The sequence below is a fragment of the Salmo trutta genome, chromosome 12 (assembly GCF_901001165.1).
Source record: "Salmo trutta chromosome 12, fSalTru1.1, whole genome shotgun sequence".
Classification (NCBI taxonomy): Eukaryota; Metazoa; Chordata; class Actinopteri; order Salmoniformes; family Salmonidae; genus Salmo; species Salmo trutta.
The window spans coordinates 73,676,857-73,694,277 of NC_042968.1; the positions used below are offsets into that span (position 1 = coordinate 73,676,857).

General features: G+C 45.0%; 1 protein-coding gene across 7 annotated transcripts in view; it reads left to right on the forward strand.

Moving 5' to 3' along the window:
- Positions 1–17,421, forward strand: part of LOC115204142 (retinoic acid receptor RXR-alpha-A) — a 161,626-nt gene that overhangs the window by 41,258 nt on the left and 102,947 nt on the right. For 6 of the 7 annotated variants that reach the window (XM_029769492.1, XM_029769494.1, XM_029769488.1 and 3 more), the window contains one exon: positions 8,813–9,013. In XM_029769492.1, the coding sequence (XP_029625352.1) occupies positions 8,893–9,013 (121 nt within the window). In that variant the 5' untranslated portion in view covers positions 8,813–8,892. The remainder of the gene's footprint in view (positions 1–8,812; positions 9,014–17,421) is intronic. The other variant, XM_029769491.1, reaches the window with a different exon arrangement.

The following is a 17,421-nucleotide window of genomic DNA, read 5'->3' on the forward strand; positions in this document are numbered from 1 at the left end:
GGGGGGGGGGGGCACACGGAGTGGTCGCCGACGGGTGATCCAGAGCCAGTCAGGGAGTCGAGTGAGGAACTCGACGAAAGATTCCGGAGAGAGGTGTTGGCGTTGAAAGCGTCGCAGAGCGGGCGTGCTTACCGTGGGGAGCGTGTGACCAGTCAGGCACCGTGTTATGCGGTGATGCGCACTGTATCTCCAGTGCGCATTCATAGCCCAGTGCGCACTGTGCCTGCGCCCCGCATTTGCCGGGCTAAAGTGAGCATTCAGCCAGGACGGGTTGTGCCAGCTCAGTGCTCCTGATCTCCAGTACGCCTCCTCGGTCCAGGATACCCTGCGCCAGCTCTACGCACTGTGTCGCCAGTGCGCATTCACAGCCCAGTTCATCCTGTGCCAGCGCCCGCACTTGCCGGGCTAAAGTGAGCGTTCAGCCAGGACGGGTTGTGCCAGCTCTACGCTCCAGACCTCCAGTGCGCCGCCACAGTCCAGTATATCCTGCATCGGTTCTACGCACCAGGTCTCCAGTGCGCCTCCACAGCCCAGTACGTCCTGTGCCTCCTCCTCGTACTCTCCCTGAAGTGCGTGTCACTAGTCCGGTGCCACCTGTACTGGTCCCACGCATCAGGCCTCCAGAGCGCCTCCCCAGTCCAGTACGTCCTGTGCCTGCACTCGCCCTGAAGTGCGTGTCAACAGTCTGGTGCCAGCTGTCCCGGCTCGACGCACTAGGCCTCCAGTGTGCCTACCCAGTCCGGTGCGTCCTGTGCCTGCTCTCCGCACTCACCCTGAGGTGCGTGTTACCAGTCTGGCGCCACCTGTGCCGGCCCCACGCATCAGGCCTCCAGTGCGCTTTCCCGTTCAAGAGCTTCCGGCGACAGTTCCCAGTCCAGAGCTTCCGGCGACAGTTCCCAGTCCGGAACCTCCAACAACGGTTCACAGCCCGGAACCCTCAACGACGGTTCACAGCCCAGAACCCTCAACGACTGTTCACAGCCCGGAACCTCCAACAACGGTTCACAGTCCGGAACGCCAACGACGGTCCACAGTCCGGAACCTCCAACGACGGTCCACAGTCCGGAACCTCCTGAGACGGCCCACAACCCGGAGCCTCCTGAAAAGTCCCACAGTCCGGAGCCTCCTGAGACGGTCCCCAGTCCGGAGTCTCCAGCGACTGTCCGGAGTGTCCAGCAACGGTCGGCAGTCCGGAGTCTCCAGCGACGGTCCGCAGTCCGGAGTCTCCAGCGACGGTCCGCAGTCCGGAGTCTCCAGCGACGGTCGGCAGTCTAAAGCCTCCACCGATGCTGGCAGGTTCGCAGGATGAGAGGGTTCTTCGTCCTGCACCAGAGCCGCCTTCTATGCTGCCGGATCCGCAGGATGAGAGGGTTCTTCGTCCCGCACCAGAACCGCCACCAACACTAGACACCCCCCTAACCCTCCCTTTTGGTTTCAGGTTTTGCGGCCAGAGTCTGCACCTTTGGGGGGGGGGTACTGTCACATCCTGACCATAGAGAGCTCTTATTTTCTATGGTAGAGTAGGTCAGAGCGTGACTGGGGGGGGTTTATTTAGTTATATGTTTTGGTTCTAGTTTCTTTTTTCTATGTTGGGATTTTTGTATGATCCCCATTTACAGGCAGCTGGTCATCGTTGTCTCTAATTGGGGATCATATTTAAGTAGTTGTTTTTCCCACCTGTGTTTGTGGGAGATTATTTTGAGTTAGTGCATGATGCACCTCTTTCGTCACGGTTTGTGTTTTGTTTGTAGTTTATTGTTTGTTTTGCAAAGTTTCACATTAAAATAAAAGATGTGGAACGATACCCACGCTGCGCTTTGGTCTACTTCCTACGACGAACGTGACATTTACAGACAGTAGCCTCAATTTATTGAACATGAAATAGGCCTTGCATTTATATTTTAATGCAGTCATCTCTGTTTTCATTCAAAGTATATTTTTACACTACAATTGTTTGTATCAATTGCAAAGACATTGGTAACTTTGTATTTGTAGTCAGCTTTGTTCTGAAGTTATTGGCGGTCAAAAAGAGACGGATAAACTGTGATTCTATGTTTAGCAGAGAGATCTTCTTTGTATAAAGTAACGTGAGAGGGCAAGAAAGCATCTAACGACGCACTTAGCTGTTCTACGAGTGGTCTGTGGCAGGCATTAGATTACAAGTGTTTTCAAGTGCAACGTTAACAACGATGGTTTTGGCAAACAGCTCGGAGATTTAACGATGCTGCTACGAATCTTCTAATGATGAACTTCGCCTTAAGATGCTTTTGGGAAATCCCGTCCAGGGTAGTGATGAGCATTTTATATCCAGAGAGAGGAGAATGAGAGCTGACGGGCTCTGTCTGTCTGTCTGTCAGTCTGTCAGTCTGTCAGTCTGTCAGTCTGTCTGTGTCTTTGGGCTCTTCTCTTTACAGTGTGTGCTCTGCTTTGATAGCTGATATGCTTTGATGAAGGGCCAGTCAAGGGAGAGAGTGTCATGCAGTGCAGCAGAGTACCTGCCAGAGCAGTAATTTTGCATAATGAGAGACTGCTGCCTTGGATTTTTCCTCGAAGTGAAAAGCAAACACCTGAGGTTCATGGAGTGTAACAGTGATGAACCTCCGCTCTGCTCTAATCACAGAACAGCACAGCGTGCCACAGTGCACCGTGCTGGACTGAAGTCGGGCAAGGATAGGGTCTTTCAATTATAGTTCCTAACATAGCAAACATAAGAGATTCCTTTCAAAACCTTTTTGAAAGTGTTTTACATTAGTTTTACATTAGTGTTTCACATGGGTAAAACTCTTGAAGTCCACACGTATACTTATGCGCAACCATATGTCATTAATGAATAAGAACTAGAGAATAAGACAACACAATAGCCTATCTCAAGGGCACATATGTAAAACACTCAACACCCACGCACTCCAATGCACAAGTCTCTCTGGTGTAGGAAGGGAAAGAATGGAGGGATGTGGCAGAGGACTGGAGGAGGCTCTTTAATTCCAGAGAGGAGGCTTAACATCCGTCTGAAGATGGTTGAAGGGAAATGGCGTATACGATGGTTGCCCTGGCGATTGATATCCTTGCTGCTAGGTCCTTCCCTGTGTGCACCACCGAGGCCCTATCCTTGAGGGCTTGAAGAGCTGCGCTCCTCTCTGTGTGGGAAAGATGCTTTTATTACTTTCCTGATCCATGAAGGGCCTAACGAACTTTGACCTTGGGCTTGATTGCCATGGTAATGCCAAACAACGACAGTGGCCATTCTTTAAGAGGACTAAATGAGGACTGCAGACCACCACCCCCACCCCAGTGATTTTTTTACTTTGACTGTTGAAAAGCGATATCCCATAAATACAGTAAAAATACTAAATTGTGTTTTTTAGACACAACTGCAAATTTAAAGGCGTAGGGCAGTCAGTGAGTTGGTCTGATGGGAATCTGTGATGTCATCGGCCTCCTCCCTTGCTTGAGGAACAATAGAGGAGCAATAGAGAACGAAAGACTTACCTGGACCACCTATTGAGATATGCCTTTTGTTAAGTAAATCAGATGTTAAATGAGGTGAAAATGAGACTGGAGTGCCACTTTAAGTCTCATAAATAGCCTAAATGATTTTACTGTAATTCTCCAGTAGGCAACCAGTGCACATTACACATAGAGATGGATATGAGTTGCTAACCCACAGTTTACAAGTGTTTCCTTAGTGTTTGGCGTTTCTATGAGTCTGTTGCGAGAACAAAACGTTTTATTTGCGTCCTACCCTTTATTACGAATGCAAATCTCCATACCTTTGTTTCATTAGCACATTGTCATTATGCCTTTGTCCCATTAAGTGCTTTATCATCATGGCTCTTTTTCATTAGCGTAGTCGTATCTAAAGGCTTGCTTTCATTAGCACCGTGTTGTAAAGGCTGTCTTTTCATTATAGCACTCAATGTTTAATGAGAAAACCCCCAGTGTGTTTACACTGTTCCTATCCCTGACCGCCATTAATGATAATGCTGATTGACTGTTTGTGGGGGATGTTTGAGCTTGTCCCCTAAAGATTGGATCCTCGCACAGTTATTAAACCCAACGAGATCCCTCTCCTTTTCTCTCCTCCTGTTATCATCCCTCGCTCCAGATGGAAATCAAAGAAAAAGGTGAAACATTCCTGTAATCAAGGGTGCACTGTATGAGCCAAGAAGACATGGAGGAGCAGCAGTATGATAGATGCCTTTAATGACAGATCACTAGATGACAGATCACTTGCGTTAGAGCTCTCAACAGGAGGACCTGTACGCACAGGCCTCTCTTCTACTGCTACACTTTCATCATTCACTTCTTCTGCTTCAAGAGGAGGAGAAATGAAGCTTTTTTATTATAACCAATCCAGAAGGGTGGATAGCAGGAAAAACAACCCCCAAATGTTTTTTTAGTCATCAAGAAAAAGAAATACATATTTTCGATGTGACACTCCCTGAACATCTGAAATGGCATATTAATATCAGCTCTATGCTGTTTCTCAAAAACAATGAAAGTAATGTGCAGGGTCACATATCAGGTCAATGTTTAATATGCAAGAGTTGATTAGGTAGGGTCTTGTCGCCTCTACTTTTGACCCAACGGTGAAAATGACACTGAATGAATTTGTGTTCTGTTTCTATCAGAGGAACATCTCATTTGCTTAATGAAACTACAAGGAACAGTTCCCCCCTCACTTATTATCTGATTCTCGTCACACTCCAGTCCTGTCTCCCACGGTTACAGCTTAAGGTAACATTCCCAGCATTTGAATCACATACTGTAGCTTTACTGTGTCACGTGGGAAGATTATTCCACTGGACGGCTAGCGGAGTGTTTTTTTGGCCCCTGTCTACTTGGTTTACACCTGATTTTGGAAAAGTCAAACTTGACTGGGAGCCTTAGCTCATATGCTAACTTGGTAATGTTCAGTGACATGGCTCAGAGCCCTATGGCATGTGTCATTGTCCAACCAGGATTTTGCTGCTGCTGTGCTCCCAGAGGAGACAGGGAAAATGTGGTGGGGTAGATTTGATGGACCAGGTCTACATCAAATCACATGTTTTACTGGTGAATTGGGCTGGACCATCTAGGTGTGGACTTAATTTACTTGCGGAACCATTTTAATGAGCATTCAAATGTATACATTTATACAGTTTATGTGTCCCAAACGGCCCGTTATGTGTCCCAAACATCATTTTAATGTGGGTGAAAAAGGTAGTTATACTTCTCGCTGATACCTTTTGAATGTGACAACAGTGAAGTATCAGACAAACAGGGTGATATATCAACTTCTTCTCCTTTCAAACATGTTTATTCTTCAATAATGTTTGTGCTTCTAAGTGAGCAGTCTTCATGTCTGTTTTATTTAATTGAGACTAGAGGTCGACTGATTATTATTTTTCAACGCCGATACCGGTACCGATTATTGGAGGACCAAAAAATCCGATGCCGATTAATCAGCCGATTTTATCTATATATATTTGTAATAAATGACAATTACAACAATACTGAATGAACAATGAACACTTATTTGAACTTAATATAATACATAAATAAATCAGTTTAGTCTCAAATAAATAATGAAACATGTTCAATTTGGTTTATATAATGCAAAACAAAGTGTTGGAGAAGAAAGTAAAAGTGCAATATATGCCATGTAAAAAAGCTAACGTTTAAGTTCCTTGCTCAGAACATGGGAACATATGAAAGCTGGTGGTTCCTTTTAACATGAGTCTTCAATATTCCCAGGTAAGACGTTTTAGGTTGTAGTTATTATAGGAATTATAGGACTATTTCTCACTATACCTTTTGTCATTCATATACCTTTGACTATTGGATGTTCTTATAGGCACTATAGTATTGCCAGCCTAATCTCGGGAGTTGATAGGCTAGAAGTCATAAACAGTGCTATGTATCCCAGCATTGCTAAGACCTGCTGTTTGAATGAATGCTTACGAGCCTGCCGCTGCCTACCACCGCGCAGTCAGACTGCGCTATCAAATATCAAATCATATACTTAATTCTAATACAATAAACATACAGAAATACGAGCCTTTGGTCATTAATATGGTCAAATACGGAAACTCTCATTTCGAAAACTCTTATTTCAGTGAAATAGGGAACCATTCCGTATTTTATCGAACGGGTGGCATCCATAAGTCTAAATATTACTGTTACATTGCACAACCTTCAATGTTATGTCATAATTATGTAAAATTCTGGCAAATTAATTCGGTCTTTGTTAGGAATAAATGGTCTTTCAACAGTTCGCAATGAGCCAGGCGGCCCAAACTGCTGCATATACCCTGACTCTGCTTGCACAGAACGCAAGAGAAGTGACACAATTTCCCTAGTTAAAATTGCCTGCTAACATGAATTTATTTTAACTACATATGCAGGTTTAAAAAAATATATTTGTGTATTGATTTTAAGAAAGGCATTGATGTTTATGCTTAGGTACATTATTGCAACAATTGTGCTTTTTTTTGCGAATACGCTTTTGTTAAATCATCAAGTTGAAGTAGGCTGTGATTTGATGATAAACACTTGTTATGCAACGCAGAACAAGCTAGTTAACCTAGTAATATCATCAATCATGTGTAGTTAACTGGTGATTATGTGAAGATTGATTGTTTTTTATAAGATAAGTATAATGCTAGCTAGCAACTTACCTTGGCTCCTTGCAGCCACAAGGATGTCACTTTTGATGCTGCACTCAGCCTGCCACGCAGTCTCTTCGTGTATTGCAATGTAATCGGCCATAATCGGCATCCAAAAAGGCCGATTACGGACTGTTATGAAAACTTGATATCGGCCCTAATTAATCGGCCATGCCGATTAATAGGTCGACCTCTAATTGAGCCTGTTAAAGATGATCTCAGCTTGTCTGCGTTTGTTCATACAGGTCTGGGCTTGGTGCTCCACGTGCATCGCTGGCATTTGGATTATTCTATTATTCTAATCAAAGGGCTGAGGAATGTGCTTGACAGGCACAGGCCACCCCTCTCCTTAGAACATACACACGCATGCATGCACAAAGTAAGGCACACACACACACACACACACACACACACTCTCTCTCTCTCTCTCTCTCTCTCTCTCTCTCTCTCTCTCTCTCACACACACACACACACACACACACTCACTCACTCACTCACTCACTCACTCACTCCCTCACTCACTCACTCACTCACTCACTCACTCACTCACACACACACACACACACACACACACACATGCACGCAGCAACCCACACACATGCAAGCGCACTCACACACACTACACACACTCCTGACCAAAGCGTCAACATCCCAGATGGCTTATCATGGGGAACTAATTCAATATCACTGTGCCTGTTTTAAATGTCATTGGATGAGTTCATCTGGAGTGACATGTTTTTCATGGACCAAATAAAGGAGCTATGTTGGGCTCGGAACAGAACAGAGCAGAACAGAACAGAGCAGAACAGAGCAGAACAGAACAGAGCAGAACAGAGCAGAACAGAGCAGAACAGAACAGAGCAGAACAGAGCAGAACAGAAGAACAGAACAGAGCAGAACAGAACAGAGCAGAACAGAACAGAACAGAGCAGAACAGAACAGAACAGAACAGAACAGAGCAGAACAGAACAGAACAGAGAAGAACAGAACAGAGCAGAGCAGAACAGAACAGAACAGAGCAGAGCAGAGCAGAACAGAGCAGAACAGAACAGAACAGAGCAGAGCAGAGCAGAGCAGAGCAGAACAGAGCAGGCGGGGCTTCTCTGACCAACGCTCTTAATGTCTGCTGGAAATCTAAAGGTCCTCATGAAGAAAATAATAAAGTCAGGATTTGAGGAGATCTGATGATGCCAATGAGATTCTCATGAACTCCTTCCTGTCGATAAAGGCTTGGTAAATCCTTCTCTAGAGGCTGCCAAGCCTGCCATGTCAGTCACAGAAATACATGCCTTTTCTGATGCCATTCATTGGGTCAAAGTGGATTTCAAAGGTCAGAAACTGAGCTCTGGTTGATGTACTGACTGTGATGGGGCTTTCATTTGATATTGGTTGTTTTGACACTGTTGTCAATATACTATCTCTACGGGGTTTTCTGTCTCGCCTACCTCTTCTTTTTCTGTGCAACTCATCATGTCATGTGTCGATATATACAGGATGGTGTGGAATGAAATAGGTTGGACTAGCGGGGGTACAGAACATTCAGTCACCCATTGTGGGAGATAATGACTTCCCTATTGAGTCTGACCCTGGTGGCCTCGGAGACAGACAGCAAGATGCCCCCCCAGGCCCCCAGGCCCTCCAGGCATCCCTGCCATTTGGCATTTTGCCCACACAGAGTTCCTAGCCCCAACTCCATGCCTCTCCACCCCTGCCTAGCCTCCTACCCAGCCTCCCGCGGGCGGTTGCCGCTCCTGGTCACCTGACCCTGGGCATGGTCATGAAGCTGACAAAGAGCTCTGAGCTAACCTCATCTTCTGGGTTAGAGGGTCACAGAGACACAGTGCTCTAAATGTGAGAGGTTGCTGGGTCTCCATGTGGCAGGGGAGATGGATGTGTAACCTGCTGGTGGGAAGGAGGGAGGCCGGTCAGAGACGACGGGTACAGCAGAGATCCTTGTAATCTCCCTCATCCCCTCTCTGTTACCATAAAGGGCAACTTGTAATCTGTATCGACAGGCCTATCCAGGCAGCACCCTTCACCATGTTCAGTACCAGCAACCCTCATCTCAGCTTTCTCTCTGTTAATGTCAAAACAATGTATCGTCATCATCCTGTCTGGCTGTTCTAACAGACTCCCTCCCTCCTTCCCTCTCCCTCCCTCTGCAGGGTTCCTGAAGCCCCAGTGCTCGCTGGCTCCGCCCCCCCAGCGAGGACGCTCGGGGGAGGCCTGCTCCTGTTTCACCGGCATGTGTCACCTCCACCACCCCCGGATATCTACAGGTAACACTCAACGCCATCTCCACATCCCCTCGCCATCTTCCCCGTCATGGCAGACTCCGCACCTGGGAAGACACCTGTATCAAATAAGTATGAGCTAAGATTTGCCAGTGGATAGAAATAGTATATAGTTACAGTATATTCTACAGTACAGTATTATACAGTACATTTGACATACTGTATAAATTGTTTTATTTGGTGAGATAAACATAACATTCATGGTAGTAGGAGCATTTAGTGTAGCAAATTTGAACGTCTGAACATGCCATGCCAAAGCAGTATATCCACAATGCAAGATGTTGCTTGTTAAGTTCCATAGCTACATGCACACACACACCCTGGGGTGTAGAGCTGTCAGAGCCAGAAATGTTGTTTCCAGGCAGGGTTCAGCCAGTCAGTCAGTCAGCCTGATGATTCATGTATTCTTTGCACGTGGAGGCCCGGTGATGGACATGTTAACAGTGGTGCTATGAGACAGGCCTCTGCTCTCATCACCTCCGTTTTCCCTGCTAGGGCAGCCGGGTCAGGTGAGGTCAGCGTAGCAGTGCATTCTGAACCTGACCCTCTGGTATGTGGGGATTGAGGGACTGTACTGTGCTGTTGCTGTGTTGTTGCTGTACGTGTGCCTGCCCTGCTGGTGGATTCATTGGTTGGGAGGGGAAGACTTGTGACTGAGTGGCTTGTTGTAACTTAACACCCATGTCATGTGAGGGGAACATGCCTCGGACAAAGGCGACAAGACGACAACACCCAAACAGTGGCACCTTGGATGAATTTACAGGAGAGGAGAGTGGTACATTAGTGTGAATTTGTTCTATGTGGAACTTCACAGACAAAGCCCTGTTTTAGCTTCACAACTTTGAAAGGTTGTTTTGAAAATCTAATTTGTCACATGCGCTGAATACAACTGGTGTAGACTTTACCGTGAAATGCTTGCTTACGAGCCCTTCCCAACGATGCAGTTAAAAAAATAGTAAGACAAGAAAAATAAAATACACAAGAATGGAGCTATATACAGGGAGTACCAGTACCAGATCAATGTGGAGCTATATACAGGAAGTACCAGTACCAGATCAATGTGGAGCTATATACAGGGAGTACCAGTACCAGACCAATGTGGAGCTATATACAGGAAGTACCAGTACCAGATCAATGTGGAGTTATATACAGGAAGTACCAGTACCAGATCAATGTGGAGCTATATACAGGAAGTACCAGTACCAGATCAATGTGGAGCTATATACAGGAAGTACCAGTACCAGATCAATGTGGAGCTATATACAGGGAGTACCAGTACCAGATCAATGTGGAGCTATATACAGGGAGTACCAGTACCAGATCAATGTGGAGCTATATACAGGAAGTACCAGTACCAGATCAATGTGGAGCTATATACAGGAAGTACCAGTACCAGATCAATGTGGAGCTATATGCAGGGAGTACCAGTACCAGATCAATGTGGAGCTATATACAGGAAGTACCAGTACCAGATCAATGTGGAGCTATATACAGGGAGTACCAGTACCAGATCAATGTGGAGTTATATACAGGGAGTACCAGTACCAGATCAATGTGTAGCTATATACAGGAAGTACCAGTACCAGATCAATGTGGAGCTATATACAGGGAGTACCAGTACCAGATCAATGTGTAGCTATATACAGGGAGTACCAGTACCAGATCAATGTGTAGCTATATACAGGAAGTGCCAGTACAAGATCAATGTGGAGCTATATACAGGGAGTACCAGTACCAGATCAATGTGGAGCTATATACAGGGAGTACCAGTACCAGATCAATGTGGAGCTATATACAGGGAGTACCAGTACCAGATCAATGTGGAGCTATATACAGGAAGTACCAGTACCAGATCAATGTGGAGCTATATACAGGAAGTACCAGTACCAGATCAATGTGGAGTTATATACAGGGAGTACCAGTACCAGATCAATGTAGAGCTATATACAGGGAGTACCAGTACCAGATCAATGTGGAGCTATATACAGGAAGTACCAGTACCAGATCAATGTGGAGTTATATACAGGGAGTACCAGTACCAGATCAATGTGGAGTTATATACAGGGAGTACCAGTACCAGATCAATGTGGAGTTATATACAGGGAGTACCAGTACCAGATCAATGTGGAGCTATATACAGGGAGTACCAGTACCAGATCAATGTGGAGCTATATACAGGGAGTACCAGTACCAGATCAATGTGGAGCTATATACAGGGAGTACCAGTACCAGATCAATGTGGAGCTATATACAAGGAGTACCAGTACCAGATCAATGTGGAGCTATATACAGGGAGTACCAGTACCAGATCAATGTGGAGCTATATACAGGGAGTACCAGTACCAGATCAATGTAGAGCTATATACAGGAAGTACCAGTACCAGATCAATGTGGAGTTATATACAGGGAGTAGCAGTACCATAGTTTGTCATGAACAGTGCTTGAAAGTGCTGAAAGGGGGAACCCCTGACCTAGACCACCTTACAACTGCAACTGTCAATTACAGAACATGTGAATGAAGGGGGGTGTGTGTATTCAATGGGTCTGACAATAGAACAATATTGACAAAAGGGACTGTAGAAAAGCTTTAGACAGGCAGAACAAGAACCCACTACCCTCTCTGTCTCTCTCTCTACCCCACGCATACTTTTTCATGGACACGTCTCAGCAAGATCTGTGAGGTGGAGACAGTTAGTTTTTACACTCTCTCTTTTTCTCCCTCATGGTTGTGTGTTGCAGGGCTGGTGTGATTGATGGGTACATTTTTGACTGTCAGAACCCAGTGATGGTGTGCACGTTTCCTGTGCAATTAGATATTTTTCTAGCACACCAACTGTATAAGTGCTTGCTGTTACTGTATAGAACTGTGTCAAAGGTCAATGTTTCTACTTGAACTTTTCCCTTATTTCAAGCCACGACCAAGCACATTAAATAGTTATCTTTGCCCGGGTTGATTTAGTAATGTTCCCTCTGAACTGCGCGCTGCCGGGAAGCTCTCCCAGAACTGCTGCGCAGAACAAATATCACAGGAAGAGACAAACGAGATAGAACTTCACTCAACTCTATAGAGTTTTCCTTGTTAGTTAACACTATCAACGTGTCCATTACTGTGGCAATTGTGATGGAATCAAGTCAATATTAGCCACTTTCAATGCCGCAGAGCTTAACAAAACAAACTATGCACGAGATGTTGTTGTAGGAGGAACGCATCACAGAAGGATTCTATTGCATTGACACACATAACCAATCAGAGCTGCAGTAGGCCTATATGCAAATAGACCATTGCCATATATGGATCTGTGCCGTTTACTTTTAACTGGACTGTTTACAGCATGAGTGGTCGTGAATAGATGCGCTTGTTTTGAGATCAAAGCAAGAGTTGAATGTAGGCACGTGTGCACATTTTGTTAATATCCTTTGCTAGTTAAAGAGTTATTAGCCAATTATAGATCATTTGTAGTCAGCAATGGGGGAGTGGTTGCTTCCTACAAGAGCACAACATGTGTACATTTCTAGACATGATGAAAAGCCAGTCAGGTTAAGAACTTTTTTTGTTTCTTAAGGGGGCAGTGTTGTATTTTGAGACCGGCTTGAATAAGCTAAGTAGCCAATAGGCAGAGGGTAACATAATTTGCCTGTTTCTATGTAATAATGGTATGGGAATAATAATGCATTTTATTTTGAAAAGTGGTTTCCTGCCTCAAACAACACAACATTATCAGTCACCTCCTTGTTAGAAGGACAAGTGGATAAACGGGTTAATGTCAAGCCCTGCATGTTTTTTTCAAAAATCTGATAGTATGTAGGTCTACATTGAATAGTACACTGCTACTGTAGGCTGAATGACAGAACAGCTATTTCAATGTTAATAAGTTGTGGGATGCATTTTCTCCATTGTTTTTGATGGTTAACCACTCTGGTAGGCCTACGTTATTATGAAATAGGCACAGTAGCCTACTTGGCCACTGTTAAACCTGTAACTTAAAGCGGATACAGCCTCAGCAGACATAACATTTGCTCAGTTACAAAAAAAAATTGACGGAACATTACTGACAAGGGACGTGACGGGAATGTGTGAGACAGTCAGATTGTCTTTTCTTGTCTTTTAAGTGTTTTGCTATTTTGCAAGTTCAGTGGTGTTCTCTGACCTAGCTGCTCAGAGCAGAGTAGCAATGTATTCTTAGAGAGAAAGAGAGAGAGAGAGAGATAGCGAGAGAGAGAGAGCGAGAGAGGCTGAGGTAACTGTGAAAGCAGCATTGTGGTTCTTAGTCACAGAGAGTATCAGTAGTATGTACAGCCTAGCAGGAGTCGGTCCTTTATACCCAGAGTCATAATCATGGATCTAATTATGGAATGTGTTGCTGTAAATCTCTCACCACCACATCCAGCACACCCATCCTAGCCCGTCCGCACATCGGTGTGATTGTCCTCTAATCCTGTCCATCGGCCTCCCGGCCATGGCCACAATGACAAGCTGCTGTGGAGGACACGGGGCGCTGAGTGAAGACGCAGCAGAGGATTCTGGGAAGGTTGGTTGGCCTCGCCCGGGGAGTCGACTCCAGCGAAGATGTCCTGAACTCCCGGCAGCACAGTGATGTGGCCACGCTCTGGTTTCAGGGGTTTCACATTGTTTTGAGTTTTCAAAAACAAACCCTTACTGGAAAGAGACCGTGAGAAACGGTATTCAGGGCTTTTTTATTTTCCAGAGATCATTTTAAAAGCAATCATTTTGTTATTTATTTTTAAAGAGACCCCCCAAAAAAACTGAGAGGAAAAAAGGGTTTTGGGCAATGTGTTGTGTGAAGTGAGACTGCAAGAGAGCTTTAAAACAGGGCTTTTTGAAGGGCCCTCACAATGCAGGCCTTGTGCAGTGATTTGGTCTGTCCTTGCGGAGCTGAGCGGAGGAATGGAAAAGATTATCCGCAGGAATGTCTGGGGTGCCCTCAAACGGAGCGGGCCGTGTGTCTAGCCAATGGGAGAGAGCCCTGCCGAGCGGCTGGCTAATTTCTTCCTGATGAACTCAGCCTCCTGATTGCCAGCACTGAACTCACATATGGCCCGTGTTTGAAGAGACCAAATGACAGGACATAGAGAAGGACGAGGACGAGGAAGGAGAAGGAGAAGAGGGGTTAAGGTGTTGGAGTATAGGATTGCTGGCTCTCCTTTTTTATTTCATTAGAGTGGGTAGTATGGATGTGGTGTTGGGATTCTGGTGCATTTCAACCAAAACAAAATGATCATTCACTAAGCCCTAAACCTCAACTAAATCTTGTAATAAATAATGTGGAAATTGAGCAAATTGAGGTGACTAAACTGCTAGGAGTAACCCTGGATTATAAACTGTCATGGTCAAAACATATTGATTCAACAGTAGCTAAGATGAGGAGAAGTCTGTCCATAATAAAGTGCTGCTCTACCTTCTCAACAGCGCTATCAACAAGGCAGGTCCTACAGGCTCTAGTGTGTCGCTGGACTATTGTTCAGTTGTGTGGTCAGGTGCCACAAGGACAATTGCAATTGGCTCAGATCAGGGCAACACGGCTGGCCCTTGGATGTACACAGAGAGCTATCATGAATAATATGCACGTCAATCTCTCCTGGCTCAAAGTGGAGGAGAGATTGACTTCATCAAATCAAATCAAATGTATTTGTCACATACACATGGTTAGCAGGTGTTAATGCAAGTGTAGCGAAATGCTTGTGCTTCTAGTTCCGGCCATGCAGTAATATCTAACAAGTAATCTACCAATTCCACAACAACTACCTTGTACACACAAGTGTAAAGGAATGAATACGAATATGTACATAAAAATATATAAATGAGTGATGGCCGAACGGCATAGGCAAGATGTAATAGATGGTATGGAGTACAGTATATACCTATGAGATGAGTATTGTAGGGTATGAAAACATATAAAGCAGCATTGTTTAAGGTGGCTAGTGATACATTACATCAGGATGGCAAGATGCAGTAGACGGTATAGAGTACAGTATATACATATGAGATGAGTAATGTAGGTTATGAAAACATTATATAAAGTGGCATTGTTTAAGGTGGCTAGTGATACATTACATCAGGATGGCAAGATGCAGTAGACGGTATAGAGTACAGTATATACATATGAGATGAGTAATGTAGGTTATGAAAACATTATATAAAGTGGCATTGTTTAAAGTGGCTAGTGATACATCTAATTACATCAAGATGGCAAGATGCAGTAGATGGTATGGCGTACAGTATGTACATATATGAGATGAATAATGTAGGTTATGTAAACATTATCTAATATAAATAATATAAAGTGGCAAGTGATAAATTGATTACATCAATTTTCCCATTATTAAAGTGGCTTGAGTTGAGTCAGTATGTTGGCAGCAGCCACTCAATGTTAGTGATGGCTGTTTACTACTAGTATTTCTGAGGTATTGACATGTTGAAAGCACCGATGTTTCTGTTTAAACTACTAACACACAGCTCAGACACCCATACATACCCCACAAGACATGCCACAAGAGGTCTCTTCACAGTCCCCAAGTCCAGAACAGACTATGGGAGGCACACAGTACTACATAGAGCCATGAGTACATGGAACTCTATTCCACATAACTGAATAGAGTTCCATGTAACTGATGCAAGCAGTAGAATCAGATTTAAAAAACAGATACAAATACCAACTTATGGAACAGCGGGGACTGTGAAGCAACACAAACATAGACACAGACACATGCATACACACGATAACATACGCACTATACACACACATGATAACATACACACTATAGACACACGTACACATGGATGTTGTGTTGTAGATATGTGGTAGTGGTGGAGTAGGGGCCTGAGGGCACACACTTAGTGTGTTGTGAAATCTGTGAATGTATTGTAATGTTTTTAAAATTGTATAACTGCCTTAATTTCGCTGGACCCCAGGAAGATTAGCTGCTGCCTTGGCAACAGCTAATGGGGATCCTTAATGAATACAAATACATACAAAAACCATATCACTGCCTCTGTCTGGGTCACCCCCTCTCCCTCTCTTTACTGACTCTCACAGACCTCTCTGAGTGGGAGTGGGAGTGGCCTCCAGGTGTTTGCTTAGTCTTTGATTGACCACTCTTTATTGATGTCGCTTTGGTTAAATAAGCAATAATTACGCCTTAAGCCAAGCCCTATTAGCTCTCACCACAGTCTGTAGCTGACTTCATTACCCAGTCTCAGAATTATCTCACTGCCTCGTAAATCCTGCCAATTAATTTGGATCCCATTTACTATTCTGCAGGACTTGGAACGAAGACATAGAGCTGAGCCAGAGTAAACTGCAAGGAACCACTGAGGAGAACTGAACACGCACATCTAGCAACCTCCTGATTGTGTGTGCGTGTGTGCACTGTGTGTGCACTGTGTGTGTATCAGAGAGTGTGCGTGTGTGTTCGTGCGTGCTTGTGTGTATCAGTAGAGGCTGCTGAGGGGAGGACGGCTCATAATACTGGCTGGAACGGAGCTAATGGCATGGCATCAAACACATGGAAACCATGTGTTTGATGTATTTGATACCATTCCACGTATTCCGCTCCAACCATTACCACGAGCCCGTCCTCCCCAATTAAGGTGCCACCAGCCTCCTGTGGTGTGTGTTATGCGTATGTGTGTATTGTTTGTGAGAGAGAGGCTCGGCAGAGCTTGAGCAGTGCTGGGCTCAGGCAGTCGGGAGTAAAAACGGCAAGTGATGGGACTCCAGGCAACATGTGTTTGTAGACCTTGTGGTCACACAGCGGGATCTGCGTGCTGGGGGACGTTCCAGTGGCTCCCATCGCCTCGTATTTCCCGAGCGGGGTCCCACAGAGGTGAGGGAGGTCGAGGAGAGGGAGCTTGTTAGCCCCAGCATGCTCCATGCTCGCTGCTCTCTAATTGGCTGGCTGGAGTCCGTGCACTCCCTGGCTGCTTCCTGCTGGGTCAGGAGCCAGAGGCGCCAGAGCACCAAGCTGCCGATTACAGGCCCCTGCATACACAACCACCACACAGACACAGTCTATAATAGTCCAATAATAAATGTGTGTCTATCACAGCATTTCTGGATGCTGATCCCACCAGAAAATAAAATAGCCTAAGAGTTGTTTGGGTCCAGTAAGACCAGTTTAATGTCTCAGTATGTTCAGTTTGTGGTCTGGGGCCTGTCACCTCTGGGATAAGCTCTGCTAACAGTCTGAGCTAATTGGATGTTTGGATTCATATTGTACTCACTAGATACTGGCTTTAGGCCTAACATATACAGCCACCTCCCTCCACCCTGTTCTGCAATGATTTACAAATTCCATACGTCTGAATCAGTTGGACTTTTTGGGGATGAAAAAGGGATGAAGGGAAATGTCCAAACCGTATGACATCATCATGGCTAGATTTGAATCCCTGTTCTGTAGCTCTATATTCAGTACGTAAACATGGGAAGATTGAGAACAATGGCAAAGGCCCAAATTCCTGC